General features: G+C 40.9%; 1 protein-coding gene across 5 annotated transcripts in view; it reads left to right on the top strand.

The window, feature by feature from the left end:
• Positions 1-1442: 1442 nt before the first annotated feature.
• IMMT (inner membrane mitochondrial protein) overlaps positions 1443-20229 on the top strand; it is a 48424-nt gene continuing 29637 nt past the window's right edge. For 4 of the 5 annotated variants that reach the window (XM_057741692.1, XM_057741691.1, XM_057741695.1 and 1 more), the window contains exons 1-3: positions 1446-1604; positions 17112-17185; positions 17893-18082. In XM_057741692.1, the coding sequence (XP_057597675.1) occupies positions 1560-1604; positions 17112-17185; positions 17893-18082 (309 nt within the window). In that variant the 5' untranslated portion in view covers positions 1446-1559. Of the gene's footprint in view, positions 1605-17111; positions 17186-17892; positions 18083-20229 lie in introns of all 5 variants that reach the window. The other variant, XM_057741693.1, reaches the window with a different exon arrangement.

Raw genomic sequence — 20229 nt, 5'->3', positions numbered from 1 at the left:
CGGTGGCCATTTTGAGCCACAAAACATGCACACAGGCTGGAAAAGTACTCTGAGACATTTCTTAAGGGTCTTTGAATTGGCAGTGGGAGTCACTGCATATTTTTGAACAGGGAGTGATTTAAATTTCTGAGTTAATTTAGGAGAATCGATTTTAAAGCAAAAAAAAAAAAAAAAAACCTCTGAAATTGCACGTGGAAGATGAGGGTTAAGGACTTGGTTAAACGAGAGGTTAGGAAACTACAGAATTAATTTTGGAGTTTGAGATCTTGAAGCTGGAGAAGTTGCTAATGATGCTCAGGCTCAAGGTGTGGCCCTGCCAATCATGGCTGGAGGAGACTGAAACTGCTCATTGGCAGTGAGAAGTTTATGGCCAAGGTTTTTGAAAAGTCATCACCCAGCATGACAGCAGTGGGCAGGGATGGGATGGGGGGGGTGGGGCGAGGACTGCAGTTCAACAATTAAAATTACTTAAAAAATGGGAGACTGCTCTGGAGGCTAAGTGATGGCGATATGAAATACAGAGTGTAATGTAATTACAAAAGTACTGTGAAAAACACTGAACCTATACAAACGTAACTGTTTGATTTTAGATAATTTTCAAACCTATTTCTCTGCTTTACAAATGGGATTTAGTAGCGTTGTCTACCTCTACGGAGAACACCATACTACAATACAGTACCTAGTTAAGACTTGAATACTTTGCAAGCGCAATAGAAACACAAGTTATTTAGTTTCTACGACATTGTGACCATGAGATCATTATTAGTGTTAATAGTACTGACCATGGTGTTCAGTGTTTAACATGTGTTACCTTGACTATAGACTCAGTGCAATACTTTGAACAGTGTTTCTGCACTGACCTCATGTTGCAATCCATCCCACAGACCAAAATTACCTTTCTAAGATAAAAAAAAGTGTTGTGGTTTAATATGGAAGGAGTAGAAGCCGTGGAACCCGAAGGATCAGGGTTCCTATCCCCGCCGTGCTATTTATTAGATACGTGAACGACACATTCTGCACAAAGATCTCCTCAGTGTTCTTTCACCCAGTCTCCCACAAGCAGGATGACTCCCTGAAGAAGGGCTGTCAAACAGAACGAAAGCGCAAACCTAGACAAGGCCGTGTTTACGTAATTTCGGGCAAATCCATTCCTTTCTATGAAATATCCAGCTGACAGACACGGCTGAGATGCTTTCTTGCTTGAATTCTCCCAGGAGTCACACCTGCCTGGTTTCCGCGCGGACCAAAGCGCAAGTTTCAGGCACACCGCCACCCCTCCGGTTCACCTAGCAACCCGAGCTTGGGGTAACAGCCATGAACACCGAGCGCGACCCGGAAGGAGAAATTGCCCTTTCCGCCGGGACAGGGCCCACCCTCCCCGAGCCGACTGGACAGCGGCGAGAGGGGGCTGCGCGTGCGCAGTGGCGTTGGCTGCCCTTCCGGTACGCCCGGCGCGGAGAGGCGGCAAGGACGCAAGCACGCACGGACGCAAGGTCTCCCCTACTCGCGCCGCCGCCCTAGCTCTCAGTTACACCCGCGGCGCGGTCAGCCCTGCAGAGATGCTGCGAGCCTGTCAGTTATCCGGCGTGACCTCCACCGCCCAGGTGAGGACGGGGGCGCCGGGAGAGAGCGCGTGGTGCAACTGACTCCCGGCAACCAGCGCAAAGTAGAGGAGGCTTTGGCTCTGCCTAGGCCCGGGGACAGAGGCGTGTCTCAGGGCCGCCCTTATCGCGAGATTCTCGGGTGGGTCCGGGAGACGGTTAACTCGGCGGACGGGGATGACTTGAGGGTTATTGCTGAAGCGGGATGGGGCGTGGAGGAGAGAAGGTGGTGGGGAGGCGGGCGTAGCACCGGAGGCACGGCTTCGGGGCCAGGCCATCCAATCAGCCCCTCGCTGCCCCAGTCTGGGACCAATCGAGGCTGCTGGCGCCCCGGTCGCCGGTTGGGCGCGTGATAGGTTTCGGGCAGCCAGTGGTTGAAGGTCGACGGGGGGAAACTACAATTCCCAGCAGGACATGCATAGCCTTGGCTTATAGCATTTTAATAAGGAGGTGTCTGGACTGCTAGAGTCCTCGTTTTAGGGGTCAAGGTTGTAATTATCCAGGAGGGACTGCCTTTCTTTTCGTAGCTGAGAACACCTCTTGAGCTGTGCTTATTCTGAACAAAAATGAAAGATTGTAGTTTATGGAGCTCGAACTCCTGGTACTAGAGGAAGGTTAGGCGTCGTGACCTTGTGCTCATTTCTGAGATGATCCTGAGGATGTGTCGCTAGGTGCTGGGACAACTTTGGCAGACATTCAGAGGTACTCAGATTTCCAGTTACTTTTATTTCTGCATAATTATCCAAGTACTTTTCTGAAATTAAAAATAAAAAGTAAACCTCTTACCCTTGCTCACAATTTAAAGAAAACTGATATTTTGGCAAACGGTGGTATTTGCAAAACAGGTGCTGTGACTCAAGCAATTGAGCACATGCCTGGACACGGTGAATTAGAAATAAAAGTCAAGCGGTTTTTTTTTTTTTCTTCAAGTTTGCTTATCTGCCCTTTCTTTTCCAGGGTAGAAGCAGCCTCTTCCATAGGAAAGTGGGGTGTGTGTTAGTTTTCTATTGCTATATAACAGGTGCCGCAGATTGAGTAGTTTAAAACAACACCCACTTGTTATCTTACTGTTTCTGGACGTGAATAGGTGGGGTTCTCTGCTTGCTGTCACACAAGGCGGCTATCAAACTGTTGTCCCTGCGGTGGTTCTCATTTGGAACTCAGGGTCCTCTTCTAAGCTCCTTCATTTTGTTGGCAGAATTCAGGTCCTTTCAGCTGTAGGGCTGAAGTCGCTGTTTTCTTGCTGGGTCTCACCTCGCTCGCCCTGGGGGCTGCGTGAAGTTCCTTGCCACAAGGTCCTCAGAGGCAGTTTATACCATAGATGTTTACTTTCTTACCGGTTATCAGGAGCTTGTCTCTCAGACTTCAGAATCTCTCTTAACTTCCCTGTTTCTGATCTTCAGACCCAGATTTAAAGGGCTTATGTGATTAGGCCAGGCCCACCTGGATAACTCCCTTTTGATTAGTTCAAGTCAGCTGATTAGAAACCTTATTACATCTGCAGAATCCCTTTTGCCGTACAACTCTAATCATGGGCTTAACCGCATTGGACAGAGATTATGGGGGCCGTCTTAGAATCTGGCCTCCCATAGTGCCCAAGCAGGGCTAGGAGGATGGAGGAAGCAGAGGTACCTTTCAGGGCAGAACTGTTGAGGTATGTCTTTGGAGCCCTCCTTTCAGGTCCACTCTTCCTTATTCCGCCCTAAAGTTACATCATGATTGTCCCTGCTGTCTGCTCTAAAGTCCAGAATTACTTTCTCTTTCCTTGCCTTTATCAGAATATTTTCCACTTAATGGGATCCCAGTTGGGAAATTAGAAGAAAACTGGTTACAACTTCATACTAAAATATGAACCCGTTTCTAGCCTGCAACCAAGATTTCTAACCTAAAATTGCTGTCTTGTAAAATTCATTGGTTTATTCTTCTTATCTCTTCATTCATTCTAGATATTTGATACTGTTGCTTTGTGAAACTCTTTTTTGCTCTTTTGGTTTTTCCCCTGTAGTATCTTGAGTCCCATTTTACCCTTCATCTCTTTCGATTTTCCTTTGTTGAGTCGACTTCTTCTTGTATTTCTAGGAACTCTGGTACCCGAAGGAACGCTGTCCCCTCTCCCTCTCACCCCTCTCCCTCTTTCTTTTTTCTTTTTTTTTAATATCCCTCTTTCTTTTAAATTGAGACTTTAAGAGCAGTTTTAGATTTACAGCAAACTGGGTGGTATTTCCCATATACCCTGTGCCTGACACATGCATAGCCTCCCCCTGTATTAACATCCCCCACCTGGGTGTTACATTTGTTACAATTGATGAACCTGCACTGACATATCATAATCACCCAATGTCCACTGCCGTTCACTTTTCATGTTGTACATTCTGTGGATTAAGACAATGTATGATGATATGTATCCATCATTATGGTATCATACAGAGTATTTTCACTGTCCTAAAAATTCTCTGTGCTTCACCTATTCATCACTCGCCTACTCCCACCTCCTGGCAACCACCAGTCTCTTTACTGTCTCCATAGTTTCGCTTTTATCAGAATGTCATATAGATGGAATCATACAGAATGTAGCCTTTTCAGATTGGCATCTTTTACTTAGCAATACATTTATGGTTCCTCCATGTCTTTTCATGGCTTGATAGTTCAGTTCTTTTTAGTGCTGAGTAATATTCCATTGTCTGGCTGTACCACAGTTTATTTATTCATTCACCTACTGAAGGACATCTTGGTTGCTTCCAAGGTTTGGCACTTAAGAATCAAGATGCAATTAACTTTTCAGTGCAGGTTTTTCTGTGGACATACATTTTCAACTCCTTTGGGTAAATACCAAGGAACACGTATGCTGGATCATATGGTGAGAGTATGTTTAGTTTTGTAAGAAGCTGCCAATCTGTTTTCCAAAGTGTCTGTAATAGTCTGCATTCCCAACAGCAGTGAATGAGAATTCTTGTTGCTCCCCATCCTCACCAGCATTTGGTTGTGGTTAGTGTTGGGGATTTTGGCCATTCTAATAGGCATGTAGTGATACTGTCCCATCTCTTTATATGCTTTCTTACTTGGGATTACATCAGTTCTCAGAATTTTAATCCCTAAGCAGATGATTGTCTAGCCTCCTCTTTTGAACTCTGTACTTAAATCTCTAAATTCTTGTTTGATTTTGCAAACTTTTTCCAGAATATTCTACTTGTCAAAATCCTTTCCACTCCATCTTCTTAAATGCTTTTTCTATTGACCTTCTAGAACCAGTTCTTTACCTAGTTGTTAACAAAGGCCTTTAAAAAAGCATACAGACCGTGTCATGCCCTCCAGTGACATCCATCACATCAGGATAAAATCTAAACTCTTTACCTGCCCACTGGACCCTTCATGATCTGGCTCTTTGCATATCTCATTCTTCTACTCTGCCTCATTCTGTTTGTCTCACTGCCATCTCATTTGCTGTTTACCCTGAAGTCCTCCCACACATCTTTGCTTACCTCACTCCCTTCATTCAGGTATTTTCTCAGATGTCACCTTCCCTTCAGAGAGGCCTTTGGTATCTAAAACAGACCTCTCACCTTCTTTGCAGTCACTCTGAACCTACTCTTACCCTACTTGGTTTTACTTTGTAGCTCCTACCACCACCTGACATACTGTGTATTTATTGTGTGTTTTTCACATTAAAATGGAAGCTCCTCAAACGGACTGTGTCCATATCAGTACTCACAGTAGTCCCTAGCTCCTAATAGATGCTCTGTAAATAAACATGTCACATTTGTGACATGTTTGAATGAAAGAGTAAATGTGTCCTGTAAATTTTTCTTAATTTCTGTAAGTAGATGTGACCTTGCTTAAACCTCCATGGGTTTTAGAATCTCTCCAGAGAAACAGAACTGCTAGGATGTGTATAGATGGAAATATTTGTTACAAGGAATTGGCATGCTGTCAGGTCCAGTATCTGCAGTGGAGGCTGGCAGACTTAATATGAACAAACCCAGAGGAGCTTGTGGTGCATTTTCAGTCTGAAGGCTGGCAAGCTGGAGACCCAGGAGAGTGGATGGTGCAGCTCCAGTCTGCAGGCAGTCTGCTGGAGAATTCCCTCTTGCTTTGGGAGGCTGGTCTTTTTGTTCTGTTCAGGCCTTCCATTCATTGGATGAGGCCTACCCACATTGTGGAAGACAACCTGCTTTATTTATAGTTCACTGATTTAAATGTTGATTTCACCCAAAAACACCCTCCAAATTGACATATAAAATTAACCATCACAGCTGACATCTAACTTATTCTCAGTGTCTCAACTTAATCGTCCTTAAATTCCTTCATGTGAGTGTTCAGCAGAAATGAATTGCTCTTTCTTTCTTTCCCAGAAATGAGCTTCAGAGCTCTAATCTTCCTCATTTTACTTCCTAGACCTAACAGCATCCGTCTTCTCTTAGTCCCAGGACTACATGGCCAGGCCCAACCTTTTCTGAAGTGGGCACTGGGTTGGGAGGACCTGGGCTTTCAACCTAGCCTGGCCCACTCCCAGACTACAAATTTGGGAGAGGTCATCTGCATGTGCATTGATCTTATCTGCTTATAATTTTAAAAAAGGGAAAGAAACATTATTCTTTTTGAGGGTTGATTAAGCTAGCTTATTTAGCTAGCTTATTTAACTAACACCAAGTTTGATAGCAGGGCTGGTTTAGGACTGAACTTGTATGTGGACATTTTTAGCTGTCATCTTCTAGAATTCTTTCTTTTCATTATGGTTATAAAACATTGTTACTCAATAATGGATGTAGGTAGCGAGGGACACATGGTAGAAAGCAGTTTAGTATATGAAGCAGCCTGTTTGCTTCTATGCATCTTAGAATCCTTTTTTATTATTCCTCGTTTTCATTTCTCTAGATCAATTGCTTTCAAACCACTTTGAAATACATTTTACATCATAACTTAGAACACAAGATTGAGACTATATGGGTAATGTATTTTCACAAATATATGCAGAGAAAACTAGAGAAATATCACCTTCCTGCTTTTGCTGTACTGATGAATATCTGTCATTTTGTTGTCATAACTGAAGAGCACTTTTTCTCCTAGATACAGAATATGTTTTTACTGAGAAATAATACTGCTATCATGCCAAACTTACTGGATTTGTGTGTGATATATTTTTAACCTTAATGGATAATTCCTGTAACTATAGAAAGAGTGGCCACATATTAATCGGTAATTCATATGTGGAACTGGCCACTAACTTCTGGATATCTTTTGTTTGTTTGTGTGGGAGGAATCCTTATGACAAATCTCAAAACTAAAATGTCAGTTACAGCAACCAGCCAAGTCTAGAAAGGAAACCTGCAGCCTCCAGATAGGGTTCATATGAGGAGACTTGTGTTATATAGTCTCTGTTTCCAGGATTGTGGTTTCTTTTTACATGTTCACTGTAGTTTGGTAGAGCTAAGGAATAAGTGGTCTGTGCAAGAACATTACATGGGAATTGTGTGTTTTATCTTGCTTTTTTTTTGTTGTGTTAAAATCATGTTTTTACAGGTTAGCAACAATGCTAACCGTATAACATTTATTACAAGGTATATGTCAAGGCAAATTGTTTTGAAACAGTATTGTCTTTTCTGTATTGTTGGTTATTAATAAAAAGGTATTCCAGAACTAAGAAGTGTCCAATATTTTGTGTGTTAAAGTTAGGATATTTCGTTTATATAAATAAAGGGAGAGTTTAGTTTGGTGCTTAAGAAAGAGAGTTCTTAGAGGTGGAGCTTGGGTTTGGCAGTGGATTCTTAACACATGACACCAAAAGAGACAAGATAAATTGGATTTCACAAAATTAAAAAATTTTTTGTGTGAAATGACACTCAAGAGACTGAAAAGCATAGGAGGAAATATTTTTCAATTCATATACCTGATGAAGATCTGTAATATGTAAAGATCTTCGACAACTCAGGAACAAGAAGACAACCCAAATGAAAAATAGGCTAAGGACTTAAATATACATTCATGCAGGTAAGGTATATAAGTGGCCAGCAAGCACAGGAAAAGATGCTCAAAACCCTTGACTTTAGGCAAGTGCAAATCGAAACCGCAATGAAATAGCCACTTTATAGCCAGCAGGATGGTTCTGATAAAAACAGAAGGTAACAAGTGTTGATGAGGATGTGGAGAACTGGAACCTTCGTACTTCATTGGTGGGAATGTAAAATGTGCAGAGTTAAACATAGAATTACCATACGATCCTGCAGTTCTGCCCAAAAGAATTGAAAACAAGTGTTCAAACAAAAATTTGTAGATAAGTGTTTATAGCAGAAGATAGAGATAATCCAAATGGTCTGCTGACGTCTGGGTAAATAGAGTGTGGTACACCTGTGCAATGAACTGTCTCAGCCATGAAAAGAAATGAAGTGCGTGCTACACACAGGGTATGTGTTACAATGTGGATGAACCTTGAAAACATTACACCAAGTGAAAGCCAGGCACAAAAGGCAGCATATGGCATGATTCCATTTATACGAAATGACCAGAACAGGCAAATCTGCCTTTGTAGAGCCAGAAAGCAGATAGTGGCTGCCAGGAGCCGGGGAGAAGGGAAAATGGGGAGACTGCTTCGTTGGTACAGGAATTTACTTTTGGAGTGATGAAGCTGTCCTGGAACTAGATAGTGGTGATGGTTGTACAGCATTGTGGAGGTGCTAAATGCCACTGAAATGTACACTTTAAAATAATGAATTTTATAAGTGAATTTTACCACGCAGGGAAAAAAACAAAACACTTAGCACCAGGTAGTTGCAGATGGCCTGATACGTACAGAGCTAGATATGTGTGTGTGTGTGTATATATATAAAGTAACATAAAATAATATATAATAAACTTGAAGTAGCACCCATTGGCCAAGAAAGGGACAATTTGAGTTTTCAAAGGATTATAATTGCAGCTGGTTTAGGTCCATTAAAAGTCTTTAAATCCATGAGTTGATAAAGATCCTGTTTTGGTTTGCTATAGCTACATAAGGCACCTTGAGCTTGGGGTAAAAGATTTATTTATTGCCTCACTCAGTTCTGGGGGTTTCCTGGCCTCAGCTGGGCAGTTTGGTCAGCGTTCCTTGAGAGGTTGTAGTCAGGCAGTGGCTGGGGCTAGAGTCATCTCAAAGGCGTCCTCACTCCCATGTCTGGCAGTTGATACTGGCTGCAGCTGAGACCTCAGCTGGGACTGTTGGCTGGGTCACCTGCAGGTGGTGTTTTATGTTTCTGGGCTTCCTCACAGTTTGGTGGCTGGGTTCTAAGTGTGACGAGAGGCAGAGCCAGGCAGAAGCTGTATCCTCTTTAGGTCCTGGTTTTAGAAGTCACAGAGCATCACTTTCACTGCCCTCTATTAGTAGATTAGTAACTAAGTCCTGCCCTTGTTCCAAGGAAGGGTACATAGATCTCAGTTTGCTGAAGGGGTAGAAGTTTCTGGAAGAGCTTGTGTTACAGGAAATATTGTTGTGGTCAGTTTTGGATAATACAGTCTGCCCGCTAGCCACAACAGCTTGCATCCCCTCCCAGAGGCAAATAGGTTCACAGCCTTCCTCATAACCCTCCAAAACCTCATCCCATCACAGCATCAGGCTTAGACTAAAAGTCTAGGATCTTCTCATCAAATCAGATCCCTGCGCAGATAAGACATCTTGGGTGTGGTCCCTTGGGTGCAGTTCCTTAAGCACTTCCTTGCAATATAAAGACCTGTAAACTGAAGAGACAAGTTTTCTGTTCCCCATATATCCTAAATACAATATAGTGTGACATGCCCATCCCAAAAGGCAGAAAACAAGAGGCACACAGCAGTCATTGTTCATAAAAGATGCCCAGCGGGGCACGTGTTGCTGCTTACTTAATTAAACTTAGTCCTCCTGCTTGGGAAATTTCTCCAAAGCTCTTGGTTCTACCCTTTGAGCCTCAGGTTTCACCCCTTGAATTATCCTTCCTTTTCCAGAAATGTAGCCTGTTGGCAGCTGAATTGTTTTCTCAGACTGCTTTCTGTCTATAGATGTTCTAGAGTCCAAAAACATCTATTCATTTTTGCTCATTCAGGCTGGCCTGTTTTTCATCAACACAGTTCAGTTAACAACTTTGTGGGTTTCTTGTGGGTCTTACTGGGGTTTTCTCCATTACACAAAAGCCATGCCCACAAATCTGATCAGGATAAGCTCTTCTCCCTTCTGAGCTCGCTGTGAGGCGGCTGTGGGCTAAAACCCCAGAGATTCTCAGTAGCTATGTTGTTTAGTAAAAAGAATATGGGATGCATACCCTTAAGGTCTTTAGTGGGCTTTTTCTCTGTGTTAAAAAGGTTCTGTGAGAAGCACCTCCTGAGATCTTTCTGAGGTCTTAAAAGATCTTTGCTAACTGGAGAGGCCGAGAATGAGAAAAAAGTCTTATTTTTTTAACCCACCAAGTACTGGCTCCTTTATATTTCCTTCAAATTTTGCTTGAAAGCTGAACAGTTTTTATTGGTTTGTTTTTTAAGAAGCTTGGCTCTATTCTTGTGATACTCTGCTAAAAGAAACAAGTTGACACTTGTGAACATTCTGCTTGATACTCTCTTTAGCTAAATCCATCAGTTCATTAGGTATAGCTATACGTAATTTTCTATTTTCCATGTCTTACGTAGGTGACAGGTTTGATAAGCTTGTGCCATTACTAACAAAGATCGCTTTTTCCTCCAGGTTCCAAAAATGTTTTTCTCGCTTTTCTTAAGCCCTCACCAGAACAGCTTCCGTGAAGGCCATTAGGCTTCTAACTCTGCTAACAGTCTCCTCAAGGCCCTTCCAGCTTTCGCTCCTGACCCCAACCCCCCCAGTCCCAAAGTCATTAACATGTGCTTTATGCTGTATAGTAACACCTCATTTCCAGGTGCAAGCATCTGTTTGGTTATAGCTGTATAACAGAGCACCTCAAACCTAGTGGTATTAAATAACCACATCATTATTTATTCTTTTACAGTAAACAATATTATTATATAGATAAAAATTATATTGTATAATATATACTTATGAGGAAATAACATAAGTAAATATTTATCTTTCATTTCTAAGGAGGTTCCCTTAGGAGGTTCTTGGGGTCTCAAGAGCTTGCACGGTTCTGGGGAAGTGGCAGGGTTCTAGAAAAGCATGTGAGGTGTGAAATGTAGCAATTTGGGGATGATACAGTCTGTTACAATTAATAAATGAAAACCAAAACCCCCACAATTGTTCATCATTAGAGGATAACTGGGTACAAGAAGAAAAAGAATCAACTATTTATCCTGCCCTACCTATATGAACTGTACTGTTTATTTATCTGCTGTGTTGGGTCTTCATTGCTGCGTGGGCTTTCTTTAGTTGAGGGAGGGGGCTACTCTTCGTTGCGGTGCACAGGCTTCTTATTGCAGTGACTTCTCTTGTTGTGGAGCACAGGCTCTAGGCTCGCAGGCTTCAGTAGTTGTGGCACGTGGGCTCAGTAGTTGTGGCCGGCAGGTTCTGGAGTGCAGGCTCTGTTGTTGTGGCGCATGGGCTTAGTTGTTCCATAGCATGTGGGATCTTCTTAGACCAGGGCTTGAAGTCATGTCCCCTGCATTAACAGGTGGATTCTTAACAACTGCACCACCAGGGAAGCCCTAGGAACTGTACTGTTACGTAACCAAATTGTAGATGAAGGGAAGCGTCTCTTTATAAAACATGTCAAGTTATAGATAAAAAAGAGAATTAGAGACCACTTTTTGCAACTTCCAATAAGTTAATGGATCTAGACATTGTACATCAACACAGTTGATAACATCACAAAAAGAAAGACAAGCAGACGTTGTGTGCCTCCTGATGAAAGAACACACCACCACCTAGTCTTGCCAAAGAGAGTAAACCTGAGTCTGAGCAAGTGTCTGGTTCCAACTCCAGGTTGCAGGAAATACAGAGAATAGGAATGTGTTAAATTGCAAATTGAACAAAATCCAGTCTGTGGAAAATTCTGCAGGTCAAACAAGCAGATTTCTTCAACAGAATAATTACTGGAGGGAACACCTATAGAACTATAGATTAATAGACTTAGAAGACTAAACTATGTATCTAGGGTTCCTACCTGGGTGATAAAACAGTAAAAAACTTAAATTTCTTGACTAATAAAGCTCTATTTGGAATAGGAAATGCAACGTAGACCATGAGGATAGCCTAATGAATAGGATACTTAAATTTTAAAAATCAGGAGCCACTGTTTCAGACAAAAACCTATTAAATTCAGTCAGGATACAATCAATTTGTGTGTGTGTGTGTGTGTACAGAAGTATGAAACTTTATTAAGTAAACTATTTGGTCATAAAAGATATAGTTTTTCCCCACATTTTATCCCTTCTTAAATCAGTCTGCATATTACAGTTGGTACACTTTACAATTGTTTAATTGAAAGCAGTTTGAAAGCTCAACTTTCAAAAACAAAAGCAAGAATATCCAGAAAAATTCAGGAAAAGAATAGTACTAGAAGAAAGGACTAGCTCTACCAGGTTACAGCCTAATTCTAAGATGCAGTAGTTAAAACATTGTGGTATTAGTCTGTGAATAGAAGTTTGTGAATAAGTGGAACAGTGGAACAAATTAGGAAATCTGAATGCATCAAGGAATCTAGTATATTTTAAGGCGGCATTTTAAATTGTTGGAAAAACTGGATCATTCAGTCTACGATTTAGGGACAACTGAACAGACATTTAGGAAAAAATAAACTTGAAGCCATACTGTATACTTTACACTAGATTCAAAGATTTAAATTAAAAAAATAAAACCACGAGAGTAAAACCATGGAAGAATTATTTTATAATTGGAGGGTGGCTTTCTAGGAATACGAGAAAACCCAGAAGTCCCAAAAGAAGAGACTGACGGTTTTAACTATCAAAGTAATTTTCCACATGGCATAAGCTTCCATAAGCAAAGATAAAAAGCAGATCACAAACTGGATAAAAACATTTGCAATTAGCAGGGACATGGCTAATTTTTCTTCGTATATGAGGGTGAGTCAAAAAAATTATCTGCACTCTGGCTGTAGAATTTATTGTAATTAACTTTTAGAAAAGACAAATACATCATTTTTCGACATGATCTCCTTGCTTTTCAATACACTTTGTCCATCTGTCAACAAGCTTTCATATTCCCTCAGTAAAAAATGTTTTAGGCTGAGCTGCGAGCTTCAAATGCACTGCTATCTTGACTTCTTCATCAGAAGTGAATCTTTGTCCTCGTAGGGCTGCTAATAGTAGTGCGACCTTCCTTGAACTTCTCTATCCATTCATACACACTTCTTCGCAGCAAACACTTTCTCCATACTGCGCACAAAGTCTTTGATAAATAACGGCAGCAGGTACTCCCTCAGACCACAAAAAACGAATCCCTGCACACTGCTCTGCTTTCGTGCCAATCACAAGTGGGGCATCCATTTTTGCTCGCACTGCAGTTACAAATGAACTGATGTAACATGTCCACACCTGCACAGCAGTGACTGGGGAGACAGTAGCCTTGTACGGTGATAAGGGCTGATAAGACAGTGTGGCCAACAGAAGTTTTAATATAACCGGAGTGTGGATAATTTTTGACTCACCCTCGTATAAAGAGCACATAGAGAAAAAGAACATGAAGAAGTTAAAATTTATTTAAAAGTGGTTAGAGGATACGCTGATAATTCATAGGAAAGGAAATAAAAATAGATCATAAATATAATAAAAGATGCACAGTCATGCACGGTCATGCCAAAGGAAATTGTGATTAAACTACACTGCAAGTATGTCGGAGAGGCTGTGGGAAAACATTCTTTAATGCTGTTAGAGAACAATTTGGCTAATATGGCAATATTTATCAACATTTCAAATTTTGCTTTTAGGAATTGACCCAAATGATGTATATTTCTCAGGCAGCATTGTTTATTATAACAAAAATCTAAACAAAACCTCAGTGACCATCAAAAGGGGGCTGCTTAATACATTAACTAACAACGGTTGGAGGACAGAGGGAATGGAACATACCCACCGAACTGAGATGGTGTCTTGAGACCAAAAAACAAGGCAGGCTCCACATAATCAATGGACAGTTTATTATAGGGTAACTTCCATTGGGGTCGGGCGGACAGTGATCCAAAAGCATGTGCACTCTGTACTTCTGGGGCCATTGGGACAATTTTATAGTTAACCTAGAGTACAGGGGTATGTGCTTGGGAACAGGACGTGCATTCCTAAGTCTAGATGATGGGTAACTAGTCTTGTGGGCAGGGGAATACATCAGTGAAGGTCTTCAATATTTGGGGACTAACAGCATAGAGGCCCCCTGGTCCTAATGATTATTAAACAATATCTATTAGCTACAAAGCCCTTGACGACAGAGAAGTGATTTACCACACAGTACTGTTCTGGGCAGGGTCTGTGGAAGGACAGGAGGAACTGTATGGGCCTAAGATGGCGTCAGTTGTGCTAACAGCCATACAAACAACTGTATGATGAAGTACTGAATCACTCACATCCAGTAGGAAGATTTTGATGTACTGATATAGAAGAATCTCAAGTATATATTGTTGAATGAACTTTAGTACAGGACTGGATGTATGTTACGGTATCATTTGTGTAATGGGGGCGTGCCTGGAATTCTCCATCACAAAATATCTCTGGATATACAAGAAACTGATAGCATTGGTTTCCTAAGGAGAGGGAATCTAACTTTCTGGAAGACCAAAGTATGAGGGAGACTTCGCTCTGTAACTGAACCTTTTGAATTTTGGTTTTGAATTTTAGATTTTAAATTTAGTTAATGCGGGCTTCCTAGGTGGTGCAGTGGTTGAGAATCCGCCTGCCAATGCAGGGGACACGGGTTCGACCCCTGCTCCAGGAAGATCCCACGTGCTGCGGAGCAACTAAGCCTGTGCGCCACAACTACTGAGCCTGAGCTTTAGAGCCCATGAGCCACAACTATTGAGCCCACATGCTGCAACTACTGAAGCCCACGCGCAGCAATTGCTGAAGCCCATGCGCCTAGAGCCCGTGCTCCGCAACAAGAGAAGTCACGGCAATGAGGAGCCCGCGCACCACGATGAAGAGTAGCCCCAACTCGCTGCAACGAAAGAAAGCCCGCGCACAGCAAAAAAAAAAAAAAAAGACCCAACACAGCCGATAAAATAAATTAATTAAATTTAGTTAATGCTAGGAACTATGAACTTACAGTCACATCAAATATATTCTGTCAGAGGGAAGAGGGGCAAGATAAAAGTAGAAGATGGATTAAAAAAACAGGTTACAAATATATATTGATGTGAATCAGGGCATTCTCGGACTCTAGTGTTACACACAATCAGTTACCCATTATTATGTTTGCTGCTTGAAATTCCAGTTAGCTAGTTATTCACTGTTAACAGTGCCTTAATTTTTGACCCAAATACTCTTTTTTACACCTATCTAGGTTAAAAAAAATTGCAATCTTAAACAAAACACAACTTTAGTGGTTTCCTAATATTCCATCTCTAAGTGAACAAAATGGAGTTGTTGATATATGAAAGTAAATGAAATTCTTTTTGAAATTTCATGCTACCTGCTTTATAGAACAGTAGGAAAACACCCTTCTCTATTAATTCCAGTTTAATGATGTTGAGAATTCTACACTTAAGGTAATAATTGAAATACTTTAAAAATACCAATTATAGCTTTTACACAATGTAAAACATACAGTTTCCCCATCCGAATGTATTAATACATTAATTTGATGTTTACCTCTAAGAGTTGGCAAATAGAATGTAAACAAATATAATTCAAGAGTAATTCATGTGCTCTGATCATGTCATATATTTTCTTAAAACTTAAGATACTTTTAAAAGGAGGTTTGTGTTTTTCTGTTATTCTTCAGATGCAGTTTCATCAAGGAGTCTAGAGAAAGTAGTCTTTTTGCCCCCCCCCTTGTTGCTGTTTGCTTTCCTACTTGGTATAAAGAAAGATTTTGTTGCTGGACTCAGTATGTTTGAAATTTCAACTTGATAGCTATGAATGGCCTTAAGTTTTTCAAAACCGTCCCCAAATAGTATTTAGGTGCCTGTTTAATTGTTTTATTTAAGGGATCTACATTTTGTTAAGAAGCATTTGATTTTATGTGCTTTACTTTGATTAAAATAAATCACAAAGCATTCTTTGGATCATTTGCTTTTGTGTAAAGGTAGACAAGTTATACGGAGATAAGTATTTACATGAGCATTTATAGCATTAGTAAAATTAGGGGTTTGTTTTTCTTTGTTAAAACTATTGACTTTTAGTCTAATGATACATTAGGAGAAACCAAAACTGAACTTCCAGATTTAAATGAATGTCTCTTGGAATTGACTAGCTACACAATCATCTTAGAGATTGGAAACTTGATTTTCTGGATAGATTAAACTGAGGTTGGATCTCCACCCTGAGCAGATTCTTACGTATCTTATAGTGCCATGTTGTTTGCTAGCCTTTGTAAGTGATTTTTCAGATGTCTAAGATTACAAAGTGACAATAGATTATTTCCTGTTTTCTTGCCAGTTCAGAAAACATATGGCAAATGCCAGTTGTCTCCAAGAAATAATTAGCGTACATAAGATTTAAAAGTGCTGATTGGCACCCAAGTGTTTATAGCAGCAGCATTTGCAATAGCCAAGATATGGGAGCCACCTAAGTATCTATCAACAGATGTGTGGATAAAGAAGATGTGGTATATATATATAGTGGAATACTACTCAGCCATAAAAAAGCATGAAATTTTGCCATTTGCAGCAACATGGATGGACTTGGAGGGCATTATGCTAAGTGACATAAATCAGACAAAGACAAGTACTGTATGATGTCACTTATATGTGGAATCTAAAAAAATACAACAAACGAGTGAATATAACAAAAAAGAAACAGACTCACAGATACAGAGAACAGATTAGTGGTTACCAGTTGGGAAGAGGGAATCAGGGAGAGGCAAGATAGGGGTAGGGGACTAAGAGGTACAAACTAATATGTGTATAATAAATAAGCTATGAGGATATATTGTAAAACACAGGGAATATAGCCGATATTTTATAATAACTGAGAATGGAATATAACCTTTAAAAATTGTGAATCACTGATGTATACCTGAAGCTTATATAGTATTGTACATCAACTGTACCTCAATTTAAAAAAAGTGGCCTGAGGAATTCCCCAGTGGTCCAGTGGCTAGGACTTGGCACTTCCACTGCCAGGGGCCCGGCAGGATTCGAAGATTCCATAAGCCTCGCAGTACAGCCAAAAAAAAAAAAAAAGAAAAAAAGTGGTCTGATAGTCCTTTTCTTTTTTGAAATCTTAAAAGTAATTTTACATGAGCCTTGGGGTGCAGGAAGCATCACTGTTTTTAAGGGTCTGTAAATATGTTTCATGGTAAGTTGGTTTCTGAAAGTAAATTTTTGTTTAATAAAGACATTAGTATTTGTAATAAAAGTATCCCTCTGAGTTCCCAACCCTAAAGGCCTCCCTGATTCCTGTAACTCTGCTGGTGGTGATGTTTTCTTCCTCCTCTCTTAGAGCTGTCTCTGTGGAAAGTTTGTCCTCCGTCCATTGCGACCATGCCGCCGATACTCCACTCCGGGCAGTTCTCGGTATGTAGTACATCTCCCTGTAAACAGGCTTTTTAACTGTGTGCTGAGAGATGTGTTCATTCCTTGAATATGGGAATATCTGCTTAAAATCTTGTTTTGTTTTTTAAAGGGGTACAAACGCTGGCATTTTCTTGTAATATCTTTGGAGCATTATTTATTTGTAGGTGAAAATTTGCCATGGTGCTCCTTTTGGTTCTTTGGTGATTGGATGGCATCCAAGGTAGACCTCCCCACCCCCTTTGTACTGTCTTCCATTATATGGCAAAGAAATTTATATCCAGAACTCAGCACATTGGAACTTAAAAAGTGTTTGTTCTACTCGACATTTGTTTTATTGTGTTGACAGAAATGTTTAATTAAGGGAGAGGAGCTTTGAAACTTATTGATACTTGTTTTTTTGGGTTCAGGGGAGACCTCATGATTGTGAACATGCTAAGTTTTAGTGTTAAAGGGCAGATTGTTTCATTCTTCTTATCCTAGATATTACTGTATTAAAAAATTATTCATAAAGAAATGATATTTTTTATTGTGGGCATGTTAAAAAACAAATCAGGGAAAAGTAATGTGTAGCTGTGGTGATAAACTAGGCTGCTGTGATCTGAATCGGTGGTAGAGGAATAGAGGCCTGAGGTCTTTGAGATTCTTACATGGGAAAATAGGCTTAGGAGAGCGAGAAAATAAAAATGTTTCCTATTTCTTTCACTCAGGTTGTCTCCCAGCAAAATTGCCGGAGCTGGCATTTTGTTTGTTGGTGGCGGTGTTGGTGGTACTATCCTGTATGCCAAATGGGATTCCCATTTCCGGAAAAATGTAGAGAAAACCATACCTTACTCAGACAAACTCTTTGAGATGGTTCTTGGTCCCCCACCTTATACTGTACCATTGCCAAAGAAGCCGGTAAGAGTTTTAAGCACAATTTCAGTTTATCCTGTGGAATACTTTGAAAAGCAGATTGTTTTCATCTTGAAAATATTTTGCTGGGTATATATTTGTCATTTTTTAAAAAAATTGAGCTAATATTATGCAGGGCTGGATTTTTATCCCTTTGGAGCCCCATAAGTACTCTCTTTTAGTCCATATCACACAGAAAATAATGATGTGGCCCACAAAGCTAAATGGAGGGGGCAGCTCTGGCAGAAGTAACGCCAGCTGCCCTGTGGACCGAGGGGCTTCTGTGTCAGCCTACAGCAGTGCAGCTCCCAAACTCCGACTTAGAAGGCTAAAAACATACGTGAAGAATGGCCGTGACCCAAGACCTGCATGTGTAGTTAGTAATGGCTCCTTTTAGACCACAAAACAGTCACAGAATTTCCAGCTACATACTGACTTAGCGACGGGAATATCTTCCAGTATTCCTGGAATTTTGTGCATTTTCCTCAGTTTTATCCCCTTTTCCCCCCGTTAGGCTTACAAATTTTTTTTTAAACATCTTACATGTTTCTTCTTTCAAAGAGGTACTTAAAAAAAAATTTTAAAAAGAGATTTAGTATTGTTGATTTAGTATTGGGTATTTTTTTTGCTGTGAGGCTGAACATGGCTGATCAGTTCTTCATTAGAAACTGGGTAGACGTCTATTCTCCAGTATCTAGCGTGGTCTTTTTTTTTTTTAATAAATTTATTTAGTTATATATTTAATTTATTTTTTGGCTGCGTTGGGTATTCATTGCTGCACACGGGCTTTCTCTAGTTGCTGTGAGCGGGGGCTACTCTTCATTGTGGTGCACAGGCTCCTCGTTGTAGTGGCTTCTCTTGTTGTGGAGCACGGGCCCTAGGCGCATGGGCTTCAGTAGTTGCAGCACATGGGCTCAATAGTTGTAGCTTACGGGCTCTAGAGCACAGGCTCGATAGTTGTGGCGCACGGGCTTAGTTGCTCCGTGACATGTGGAATCTTCCCAGGGCAGGGCTCGAACCCGTGTCCCCTGCATTGGCAGGTGGATTCTTTACCACTGCGCCACCTAGGAAGTCCTCTAGCATGGTCTTGAGACCAATCCTATGACAGAGTTACTATATGGGAAAGCAGGTGTCTTCTGACTTCTGTCCCCTCTCCAAATGATTTAAAATGTTCTTAGTTGGGACTTCCTAGGTGGCGCAGTGGTTAAGAATCTGCCTGCCAATACAGGGGACATGGGTTTGAGCCCTGCCCCAGGAAGATACCACATGCCGTGGAGCAGCTAAGCCCATGTGCCACAACTATTGAGCCTGTGCACCACAACTGTTGAGCCTGTGCACCACAACTGCTGAGGCCCGTGCACCACAACTGCTGAGGCCCATGCACCACAATGAAGAGTAGCCCCTCCTCTCAGCAACTAGAGAAAGCCCGTGTGCAGCACTGAAGACCCAACACAGCCAAAATAAATAAATAAATAAATCCAATAAATAAGTAAATAAATTTATATAAAAAAAGTTCTTATCACAGGGGAAAAATTTTAAAAATAAAATGAAATGTTCTTAGTTTTCAACATCATTTATTCTTCCACATGAACTTTAAAATGTCTGTGTTGGCTGAGGGAGATAGTATTGCAGCTTCAGTAGTCGAGGAGAATCTTGTGGCTTCATTCTAAAATCCTGAGTCTATTTTAAGGTACATGACCTGGCAGAAATAGCTGGAAGCAATTCTAGGAGCGTAGAGTCAGGCTGAACAGTCCAGAGTAGTGTTCTTTTCTCCTCTGACATGACTTCAAGCGTTGTTCTCAATAGCCTTGGCCTCTCCTCCTCTTTTGCTACCCTGCTGCACATTTCCACTTGTCAGCTTTTCATGTCTGTACCACACCACCCAGAACTTGCACTCTTCTTGTTTTGCTTTCTGTATGTTAAAGATTGTACCATGCTGTCAGGTAACTAGGTTAAAATTCTTGGATTGATCTTCACAGTTGCTGTACTTTGTTAGCTATCCTATCGTGTATAATCTCTGATATTTATTCTTTTTCTTGCCACCATCTTTATCTCATATCTTTATCACTTCATATTCAGATTAGCTTCCAAACTAGACCTGTTCCTCTCCCCCCACACACAGACTTCCCTACTTCCTCCCAGTCTCTACCACC

The sequence above is a fragment of the Hippopotamus amphibius genome, chromosome 7, assembly GCF_030028045.1.
Source record: "Hippopotamus amphibius kiboko isolate mHipAmp2 chromosome 7, mHipAmp2.hap2, whole genome shotgun sequence".
In the NCBI taxonomy this organism is placed as follows: Eukaryota; Metazoa; Chordata; class Mammalia; order Artiodactyla; family Hippopotamidae; genus Hippopotamus; species Hippopotamus amphibius.
This window is presented reverse-complemented; position numbering and strand designations above follow the sequence as displayed.